General features: G+C 36.7%; 1 protein-coding gene across 1 annotated transcript; it reads left to right on the top strand.

Moving 5' to 3' along the window:
- The first annotated feature begins 9764 nt into the window (after positions 1 to 9764).
- Positions 9765 to 10121, top strand: LOC137943754 (agamous-like MADS-box protein AGL62). Its single transcript, XM_068789191.1, has one exon. The coding sequence runs from the start codon at positions 9765 to 9767 to the stop codon at positions 10119 to 10121; it is 357 nt and encodes a 118-aa protein (XP_068645292.1).
- Positions 10122 to 11935: the final 1814 nt, after the last annotated feature.

Genomic DNA, 11935 nt, shown 5'->3' with positions numbered 1-11935 from the left:
ATTTGTCGCCTCTGTCTTCTCTTGCAACTCAGCTCTTTCTTCATTTCTGTTTTTAATCGTTAGTCCGTCTCCAACAAACCTGACACGTTGTCTCCAGTAATCATGTGGAAGATCCGGGCGAGGACACGTTTTTCATTTCAGTGGCAAGGCAATTTAATAAATATTTAATCAACGGGGTCTCGTTTATACTCATTTTCTGTCTTATCAGCTAGTTCAAAAACATTTCACTTTATATCATATATTATATGTATATAATAACCATGCCTTTTTTATCGAATATTTTAAATTTTTTAATGATTTTTCCTTGAAAACCAATACACCCACCATGGGAATGCTCTACTCTTTGCTTTATTGCTATCGGAAGGTGTTTACGATGACCACAATGTCTTTAGGACTATATGCTTCAATAGGAAAAAGACATAGGAAGACATACACTAACTTACATAATTACAATTTTATGTTATCTCTATAGAAGTTATCCTTATTTATTAGTCATTTCACTCCTACACATGTGGGTGTCTTTTAACGTCTTGCAAATTCCAAATTACTCATATGTAACAGTTAAAATCCCTATTACTAGTCCTTGTCTATGTCAAAATAAAGACTAAAAATAATTAAAATTGGATTGAGAATCAAATTAGAAAAGAAAGATTATAGATGCAAATAAAAAAAATTAGATAAAGCAATAGAGGCAACTTGAACTAGAAAATTTTAAAAAATAAAAATCTCCAAAGCCAAAATAGAGATCTATGCGCAGACACGATTTCATGAGCATTGATTGTATCTATGCTAGACTCCTACTTGGAATTGCTTGCTTAATGTAGATTCCTATTACAGTTTTGCTCCTCTAGAGCCCTCACATGGGTAAAACTCTTCTTGTCTTACTGGCCAGCATGGAGGCAAACTCACTTGACCTACCCTACCTTCATGATCAAGATGACCTATTCCTACATGGGTTTGTAACATTATGTGCTTACAAATAACCCTATGAAGAAATTATGTTTTTGATGAGGTTATAATGGTTTATGTTAAATTTTTAATACTAATTACAAGTGTTTTTATAATTATTGTTTGTAATGAAGGAAAAATAAAATATTTTTTGAAAGAATTCTGAGATTTTTAAAATGATTCATAACTTGACGGATTGCTTAGGCCCATTGCTTGGGTCATGTTGACATAGTGGTGAGAGAGCTATCCTTGACAATTTGCTTCATAAGGGGAAGCACATCTTTTGTCATCTAGATGGGCATGGGAAGGCCTCTGCCCACCTACATGAGGTTTCTGGTCCATTGAGACTTTTTTATGAGTACGTGTTTATCGTTGTCTTTGTGTGATAGACATTTCCCCTTTTTGATGATTATTATCACTATTTTGCTGGACATCTTATGAGGTTGGTTTCAACTCTTTTTTTTATCACTTATAGTTTTATTTTTGGGAGTTTGTGTTTGGCTAAGTACTTATCTTCTGGCTACGTTGATGGAAGAGATAATTATTATAGTTATTTTTTATTTTAAATTGGGACGATGTTGATACCATCCAACTTGAGGGGGAGAATAAAAGGAGATGTATGAAGGATTCTGCAAGTTGAATCAAGCCTGGTCATTTTTCGTTACTCTATTGATTTGATGTACGTCTTCTTCTTATTTTTTATATGCAAAAGAATTTGTGAGTGTTGCAATGGTTTCGCCTCTTTTCAATTTATTTTGTTTACATGTCAGAATTCTATTTGAAAGTTGAGTGTTGTAGTGGTTGTGCCTCCTTATGGAATTGAAGTATTTGTGTTGCCATCATTTGAGAGAAGAAGTAGAATATAAAATAAAGAGTTTCATGCGTTGTGGTAATCAAATTTTGCATGAACAAAATACCTTGTCAAGTGGAGTAAAATATGAAGATTTTTTGTATTGAAGACTAATGATTTTTTTCATTGTGCTCTAGCTTGAGGTGGAGTGTTGAAGAACATGTATGAAAGAGTGTTGCATGACTCTCACAACAAGAAGCCTCATAGAGCCAAAAATAATATAGTGGAGTATGAGAGGAAGAGTCTTGTTCAAAGGTGTTTTTGTTATGATAATCTTCTATTTATGTTCATTTATTTAATTGTTCTAGAAATTATCTTTTAGTTTATTTGTAATTTGATTCTACTTGTTTCCTTTATTATAAACAGGAGTTGTACTAAGTTATGAGCAAGTCAACGATCTATTTCTCTTATCTAAAAATTCAACAAAACTTTAAGAGAGAAGCATCTCCTTCCATGAAATTTTTAATTTTTAATATTACAATAACTAAAAATTAAAATAATGTTTGACTTAATCACCTCGTTGGATCATTTTTTTATAAAATCAATACAAATAGAAAATAATATTTTTTAATTTATGTAATAGTTTTCTAACTCGGAATTGGTAGCTAACTTATGATTCAAAGTTTTTGATAGGGATTAAACAAAGTTGGACCAGGACTATGATTGAATTAGGATCGAGTTGGACGACACTTGCCCATAAAAGATGGGTCATCTTGTCCTTACATGCCAAGTCCGGACTTCTATATTAGAATCATAGGACCAACCTGATAGTATTCAAAGATGTAAAATTACTCTCTTCCTCATATTTTAAAAAAATAGATAAAACCTGAAGGCTGAAAGCCCAAAATAGACCTTTAGTTGCTGCATCTTTCTGATGCTATCACTCCATTTCAGACACAATGTTATAGGATAAATCGGGGAAAGGTCTAAAGATAGAAGGGAAGCAAGGACGGAACATCGAGTGAGGGGGTCTTTCTGATTTGGAATTAAAGAAATATTAAAGAAGCATCACAAGAAATCTTCTTTGCAAAATTGCATCCAAGCTTCTGGTAGAGCAGTTCTATTATCTCTTCCACTCATGTCGATTTCTTTTGTTATGGTCCAATTACCATTGTTGTACATTGGAATTTAGAAACTTGTCAGAGAATAACTTTGCAATGGATCCTACATCCTTTGGGAGGTCTTGTACCTGAAGGTTAGATCAATTGGACTTTCCTTTCTACTTTGAATTTGTAACTTTTTATTTTTTACTAATTGTCTACTTTACAGAGGCTCTTGCTCTTGAATCCATGAATATCCTTCACATAAAATTCAAGGTTTTTCGTGATTAGTCTCACCTCTTTTCTCTAGTTTTTTTATGTTCCTTGTTCAAAGGTCACAAAAATACCTATTAGTATGGATTCCACCAAGATTTGAAATAGTAACCCTTTTTTGTAGTTGTTATTCCTAAGAATTTCTACTTCACTCTTAGTTTCGAAGTGAGAAATCAATCTCTGGATTATGTGAGTCTTCAAAGGGAAACTTTGCCTTTAAACTGAACAGCATTCAACTCTGCCATCTATAGGCAACTCTACTTTTCTCTGCTCCATAAGTAATTCAGGATCAGTTCATCTACTTTGACTCATTAACAAAGAATCTAACTCACATCCATCATGCTTCTCAAATCCCAATTAGCCATGTCCATCTCAACTTCTTCAGTGTTGTCTGTATTGCTTATGGATTCCTTTCCTTCTGTTCTTCTTCTTAAGTTTCAACTTTACAGTAACTCAAATGATCTTCTCCCAAGTAAGCCCTTTACTAATCTCAGTCCTTCACTTGTCCTAATACAGATTAATGTATTCAGTGTTACTTCTCTAACCATCACCTAAATGACCCGTCGCTTAGTGGTTTCCCTTAAAGGTGTCGCCGGTTATAACTGGTAACAGTTACAACCTCTCACATAAATGACCCGTCGCTTGGTGGTCTTCTTTAATGGAAAGGAGGAGTTTTAAGAAAAGGTCTGGTCTAGTAGAGGCATGCTTGGACATTGCCATCGATGAACCTCTGCGATAGATGAGACAACTTTGTTCTCTGTTTACCAAAAATTAACGCCATGACAAGAGGTACGATCTTGAGTTCATGAATTTCATTTATGTTATGTAGAAGTTCATGATATATGAAGAATCTTACATTTGGTATCAGAGCTTTCCTCTCTGATATGACATTATTTCCGTGGAGAACGACGCTCTGTGCATACGTTCATTGGTGTTTACAAGTGCTAGCATTGTGAAGTCGATTGGAGTCTCGTGTTGGCGTTGTGCGTCAGCTAGCATAGTCGTCGTAATCCAGCGTTGAGGCTGTGACAAAGGCTGACTACGAGTGACAATGGGTGATTCCCTTCATCTGTCACGCTCTCGGACTTCTACAACAAAAGAGTGCCGCTGGGCGGTGCGGGGTGTTCCAGTGACACCAACTACGATGGCTGACATCCAAAGGGAGGCCGACGACCAGCGGGGGGGGGGGGGGGGGGGGGGGGCGACAGTGGGAGCCATCGAGCACCCCTTCTATGTGTGGCAAGAGGTTGAAGACGACCTCCAGTGCACAAAAATAAAAAAAATGAAACTTATGGTTATGTTTCATTTAAATAACGAGTCAACTCGGATGGGTTGAGTCGACTCAGACCGGTTGAGAAAGATCGGACTGGTTGAGACGGCTCGAATCGGTTGAGATGAGTGAGACAGGTAGAAGCAACTCGAACATTAAGGGTCGAATCAGGCGGTTAGGGTCGACTCGGGGAGGTTGAGTCGGCTTGCCCGTTTCAATTCGCTGTTTGAGTCTCCCGAGAGAAGACCGAGCCGACTCAGTTCTCAAAATCAATTTTTTTTTTGTGCCAGTAGGATGCGAACACGCACGCTAGACACATTTCTGGCATCGGTAACCATAGGCCCACTGGCCATCATGTGTTAACGTTGGATACACATTTAATACATATTTAAATTACAGATCTGTTTTTAATGTAATTTCAATTCAAATGAATTAAATAATTGTGCATGCACATATAGTTGTATATTGTTCATATTTTGTTGATTTTTCAATTGCGAAAATTTTTATTTAGGTTTTATGCATACTTCATTTTTATGCATATTATAAAGAATTAATAATTGGCATCAATTTTAGTCAATTATTTTTATGTCATATTTTTTGTATACATTTGAATAATTGAGTAATTGCCACAATATTCTTAATTATGAAAATGTCTAGTGACATTAGGTTTAATCACATTAAGTTAATGACATAAAAATTATGTTTAATCGTGGAGATATAATAATTTAACCCCATAGGGTAAATGTTATATTTAAGTGATTAATCAGGATGGAAAAGAAATATTTAAAAAAAAATTCTAGTTGCCCATAGGCCTAGAATATTCCTTTACAAACAAATTTTCTGGGTCCCATGATAAAGAGACATAAATTACATGTGTTATAATCTAAGCCCACAAGAAAGATTATAATGACACACTGATTTATTTCTTTGAATTATTTACATGGGTAAATATTCAAAAAAATTGCCTTCATTACATGTTTAGTAAACCTGTTGTCTATTTTGCAGTTCTTCAAACTTTGTCTATCCCAAACTTTGATTCCTCTATTTTTCCCTTGAATAGAGAAAATTATATTGAGTGGAAGGAGAAAATTCTCCTGTTATTTGGGTGCATGGATTTTGACTTGTCACTTCGAGTAGATGAACCTCCAAATCCCACAAAATCCAATACCCAAATTGAGGGGGGTTTAGTCAACAAATTGAAAATTTGATCTTCATCTTCATCTTCATCTTATGCATCTACATGATCTTCATCTTCGAAATAGGTGTTAGTGTGGACAAGTTCATCTTCATCTTCATTTTCAAAATTTAAAACCATTGATTTTATTAATTATAAAAATACGTTAATTAAACCAATGTTTGAGTTGACAATACTTTAATTACCACTATTAAATCACTAATACAATAGAGTAAATAAAAAATAAATATGATTAATGAATAAAAAGTATTATATTAATAACATAAGATAGATTTTTTACATGGTATTAATTAATAATATATTTTGAAAAAATTAAAAGTAATTAATTAATCAAATGCATACTTTAATTATATTTTATTTACCAGAGACTTAAATATGAAGTTTAATATAGTAATAAAATTGAAAAAATAATAAATAAATATATATACAACTTTATTAATAACCTAAAAAAAGATTATTCTAATAACGAGTTCGTGCCTTTAATATTAAAATCATCAAGTTACAAGTTTAGTACATATAAATGACGCATGTTCAAAAGTAATAAGATACAACCATCATTTATCGTTCCACGTGGAAGTTGATATATGGCATCTCGAAATTGTGCGGCTCTTGTGGATTCTAATGCACTCTGCCTTCGAAAGCATGTTACTTGGCTACCCACATCCTCAAGACCATCGCAATCGTCGCTGTCTTTATACATTTTACATAAAATTGGATATGACATCTACATAAAATTAGGCATAACCTATATATATAATACATGTATAAGATTGGGCATAACCTCTTCTTAAAATTGAGCATAATCTATGTATATAATACCTGTATAAAATTCGGCATGACCTCTACTTAAAATTGGGCATAATCAATATACATAATACCTGCATAAATACTCCATAAACACTCCATAAAATTGTCTATACATTCCAGAAACTCCATGGAATTGTTTATATACACTCCATAAAATTGTCTATACATTCTATAAACACTCCATGGAATTGTTTATATACACTCCATAAAATAGTCTAAACACTCCATACACTGCATAACATTATAAAAAAACTCCATACAATAATCAAACACAACAAAATTAAATGAAATATCACTATCAATTTACAATCGCCCAAATAAAAACTATAAATCCATTATAAATTTACAAACTATAATTGTTTCTCTTCATGCTAGTTGTTCCTCGCCCATTTCCCCCTATGAACTGATCTCCAAATCTTCCCCTTGATTGATCTTTCTATTGTAGAGGAGGCAACTCCTTCAATACTGCAATTGTTACATCATCCGCATTGCCCTGACATGCAAGTAAGAACATCCAGAATAAATCCGTGATTATGGTAAAAAAAAAGGGCCAATTCTTTACTAGTTTACTTTTAACAATCTAAAAATTCTGAATAGAGATATAAATATTGCCCTGATGAGACATTCTCAAGCAGGCCTTCGGACTCAAAAGTCTCCGACTCCAAAAAAATAAGATTGGAAAACAAAATCTTAGAACAATGGTTGAAATGGCATTGGTCAACAAGTTCTCAACAATATCAAAAGTAGGATATATCAATCACAAGTAGTTGTCTATAAGGCAAATCAAATACAACACTAAATTAATAAAAAAAATAGAGTTTAGACTTACCTTATGAAATTTGAGAAAAATCAAAGCCGAAGGGTTGAATCGAAATCACAAAAAAAAGAAAATACCATGTGGTGGATATGTATAACACCTGAATCTCCTCACCACATGGCAAAAACATTCCATAGCACTTCAAAAATCCTCAACAACATTCTAAAACATTTCAAAATTAATTAAACTATTTTCACTACTGCATATACACTAAACAATGAGAAAACACACACATCAAGTCCAAATTCACCGAACACCCCTGGTAGAGTCCCATATAACTTCGCAGTCACTACGAACTGTACCTCGTCAGTGATGGGGGTCAAGTTTCGTTGGCTAATGGACGCCCGTGTAGGCGACTCAGCCTAGTTTGAATTGGAGTAAAAAACCCCTAATAAAACCTAAACCATAAACCATCAAACCCTAAAGTCAAACCCTATCACCTACTAAACTCTAAACCCTAAACACTAATTCCATAACATACCCTAAACCTTAGAAGCCCTAAACCCTACACCATAATTCCAGACCCTAAAGCCAAAAAACCCTAGAGCTTAAAAACACAAAACCCCCCAAAACCTTAAAAACCCTATCACCTACTAAACTCTAAACCCTAAACACTAATTCCATAACTTAATACATTAAAAGCCCTAAACCCTAAACCCTACACCCTAATTCCAAACCCTAAACCCAAAAAACCTTATAGCTTAAAAACACAAAACTCCCAAAAGCTTAAAAACCCTAAACCCCCTAAACCTTAAAAGCCCTAATCCCTAAAATACCCTAAATCCTTAACCATAAACCCTAAACTCTAATTATTGGACCCTTAAATACCGAGCAACAAACCCTAAAAATAATCCATACATGAATCAAGAATTTAGACTATAAACTGTAACCCTAAATCCCAAAATAATGCACAAATAACCCCTAATTATGCATTGAAAATAAATTTAAATCAAATAAAACACTAATTTAATGAAAAAAATTAGGGTTTAGGCATACCTTCTAAAATTTGGGGAAATCCGAAGTCGAAGGGTGAAATCGATGCCTAATCGAAGTAGATATTAAGCAATCGATGCCCAAATGTCCAAAATCGAAGAAAATCGAATTGGAAATGGGGAAATCGAACGAAATCGGAAGGTATTTTCGGGGGAAAGGAGACTAGCCAGAGAGAGAAAGGAGTGGGAGGCTGAAACGGAGAAGAGAGGGAGAAGACAGAGAAGAAAGGGAGGTCGGGAGGGAATAGAGAGAGGGAAACGAGAGAGAGGGCGAGGCCGAGAGGGAACTGAGACAATGGCCGGAGACGAAGGACGAGATCGATTTTGGCAGCAGCAACGTCAGGGGCGCAGGGAGACGAGAGAGGGAGTGCGGGAGAGAGGAAGAAAAAATGAGAAATGATGACGTGCGATGGGGGGGTGTGAGGAGAGAGAGGGGAAAAATCGAGCGTCACCCGTCCTTCAATTCAAAGAAGATCAAACAAGGCCTTCTTCCACATGATCGAAATTAAACCGTGGAGATGAAGGACCCCTTCATCTCCTGTATCAAAATGAAGTTTCATCTGCGCTCCACTAACGACTTCAAGTGTTGAAGGGCGTTATGCGGTTGAAGATCATCTCGTCCTTCAAGTTGACTAACCCCCCCTAGAAAACATCATTTAAACCTTGGGAGTAATCCAATCGATTAAGTTTCATATTGGGAAGAGTATTCATGGATTCATTCCTGAAGCTATTCAAGAACAGTTTGAGACTTTTGATAAGGCATTAGCGAGCACCCTGATAACCCGAATGTGTTTCATGAAACTTACAGGCACTAAGTGTGTTGGAAGCAGCCCACATGACCAAGAAATGCTCACACACACAAGTGTATTAGAAGATAGGCCCAAGCCCATAAGATCAATTAAGACCACCCATGCAACCAAGAGATGTAAAAGATGGGCTCAAGGCCCACAGATCAAAGAGAAGGCCCATAAGCCCACATATATTGATGGCAGGATGGTAAATAAAGGGTCATCTCATAGAGATGACATTGATGTAATTATGTTAAAGTTCCAAGGTTAAAACCCTAAACCCTAAGTTCAATGGTATAATTATAATATTGTAGTTTCATAAATCTATAAATATAATTTCAAGGGGAGGGTAAGAAGAATAAATTCCATAATACTTCTTCCTCCAGTTTTCTCCCAATAAGTTTCTTTTTCTTTTTCTCCATGAACTAAATTCAATGGAGTCCTGAAAATTAACATGCATCAGAACTATGGTTTTGAGGACTCCGACTATGATTTTTCAGGATCATTTTTCGTTGTGTTTTTTTCCATAGTTGATATTTGTTTTTATTATGTTTGATTTAATGTTCTGCTGCTAAAACATGAAGAGACGTTTATGATGCCGGGGAACAAAAATAAATAAATTATCATGTCGTTTCTTCTTTCTGGAGTTCTGAAAGGAGTCCGAGATGCAGCTCATTGGAGCCATTAGGCCTGGGAGCTTCGCCTTTGATAACATCAGCAACATCTTCTTCTTCTTCTTCTACGTTTTCTCCTCTGGTTTAGCTGCCCCTCTCCTCGTCTCGCCATGGTGAGAAAACCCAGCCTTGGTCGTCAAAAGATCGAGATCAAGAAGATCGAGAACAGCGATGCTCTGCAAGTCTGCTTCTCGAAGCGCCGATCGGGGCTGTTCAAGAAGGCAAGTGAGCTCTGGATCTTATGCGGGGTGGAGATTGCCATTATCATCTTCTCGCCGGCTAGAATGCCTTTGTCGAATGCTTCCCACTGTGCGAGCACGCTGCACAAGCTGAACTGCCACTACACAGAGCTGGTCAACCAGGTGGACACCGAGAAGAAGAGGAAGGAGAGGCTAGAGCAGGCTTTGAAAGCGGCGACGGAGCATAGGTTAGGTGGGAGCCGAACATCGAGACAGAATTGCCGATGACATTGGCGGAATGATCCCGCCAGCTTTGTTACCGTTTCTGGACGGTTTCCGCCTTCCTCGCGCGAAAAATTTCCCGGCGGAACTCACCCCAGGGCGATTGAAAGTCGTTCGTCGACGAGGAACAGAAACTCCTTGGACCGCTCGTCGACGGGGAACGGAAACTTCTTTGGGCCTCGAGGGGAAAGTTTCCTCCCGAAAAGCAAGCTCTGTTTCCGTCGAGAATCGGGGAGGAAAATATAGTTTTCTAAGTTCGGAAACTTAATTAATCAGCCGGGCCGCTCTGTTCGGTCGAAACCCGAACTCGCTGAGTCAACTCGTACCAGCGAGCCGAGTTCCCAGTCTACCACTGTTTCAGCACCAACAGACCGAGTCAACTCAGACCAACTCGGACCCGGGTCTACCTGACTCAGGCCACTTAGTTTCTGCCTCGGTATGCGTGCCCAAGATTTCAATGCGACTTACTAAAAAAATTTCTTTGGGTGAATTATTATTATCGAAGAATTGGTAGATTATTCCATGGTCAACATATTATTTGGTCTACATATGTGCATTGGACTATTTCATGGATTATTTTACAATGATTATTTTGGGTTATGTTAAGTGGGCCCAAGCCAAGCCCATTTAAGCTGTTGATATTGTGTCTATTTTGTAAGATATTATTATTGAAGAAGATGTAGCATCATACCATTATTTATTGTCAACCCTGTAAAAAATATCAAATTGTTTTTTGGGAGTCCATGATGGAGGAACTTATTGTTATATTTATCGTCAACCCCGTAAACAATATCAATTTTTTTTGTGGTTGGGAGTCTATGACGATGAAACTTCATCCCCGGGAGTCCATGACGGAGGAACTTCATCCCCGTAAAAATATCACATTTTTTTGGTTGGAAGTCCATGACGGAGGAACTTATTGTTATATTTATATTACTTCTCTCCATTAATATCATATATTACTCTACCACTTGAGAGTCGTTGTCCTGTGGAGGGACACGGTGGTGGAGGTGGACATTTCAGCGCAATATCTTAGTGGCTAGGAGTGATTTACTCTCATTGATATTATACCAGATGGGCCTCATGAGGGAGCGTTGGAAAATGAAGGCTTATTATATAAGAAAGATTTTATACATCATTTACAGCAAGCTGGGAGTTCTTGATGTTCTCTCACCCCCAGCTTGAGGGGGAGTGTTGGAAGATAGGGCCCAAGCACACACGACCAAGGAAGTCTCACATATACAAGTGTATTAGAATATGGGCCCAAGCCTATAAGACCAAAGAAAACCCATGCAACCAAGAGATGTAGAAGATAGGCTCAAGGCCCACATATCAAAGAGAAGGCCCATAGGCCAACATACATTGATGGTAGGATGGTAAATAAACATCTCATAGAGATGACATTGATGTAATTATGTTAAAGTTCTAGGTTTAAAACCCTAAACCCTTAGTTCAGGGGTATTATTGTAATATTATAGTTACATAAATATATAAATAGAGCTTCAGGGGGTAATAAGAATCAATTCCATAACCCTTTTCCTCCAGTTTTCTCCCAATGAGTTTCTTTCCCTTTTTCTCTATGAGCTAAATTCATGGAGTTCTGAAAATCAACAAAGGGTGTGCTGAGCACATCATGCAAATGCAGGATATGGCCACAAGACTGAAATCGAAGGAGATTGGGATGTCTTAGTCATTTTTGGTCCACTTCATCCTTAACTCACTTCCCTCTGCATACGCACCCTTCAAAATATCTTATAACACACAAAGATAAATGGTTAATTAACGAACTTTTGACCATGTGTGTACAAGAGGAAGGGAGG

Source organism: Aristolochia californica, unplaced genomic scaffold (genome assembly GCF_029961685.1).
Source record: "Aristolochia californica isolate CCGP_79_NKW_82.1479 unplaced genomic scaffold, dmAriCali1.0.hap1 SCAF_11, whole genome shotgun sequence".
Taxonomy (NCBI): Eukaryota; Viridiplantae; Streptophyta; class Magnoliopsida; order Piperales; family Aristolochiaceae; genus Aristolochia; species Aristolochia californica.
The sequence above is the reverse complement of the archived record's forward strand: the minus strand, read 5'-3'. Positions and strand labels throughout refer to the sequence as shown.

Coding starts and splice junctions, on each gene's coding strand:
- LOC137943754 (XM_068789191.1), top strand. CDS start 9,765: ATGGTGAGAAAACCCAGCCTTGGTCGTCAAAAGATCGAGATCAAGAAG.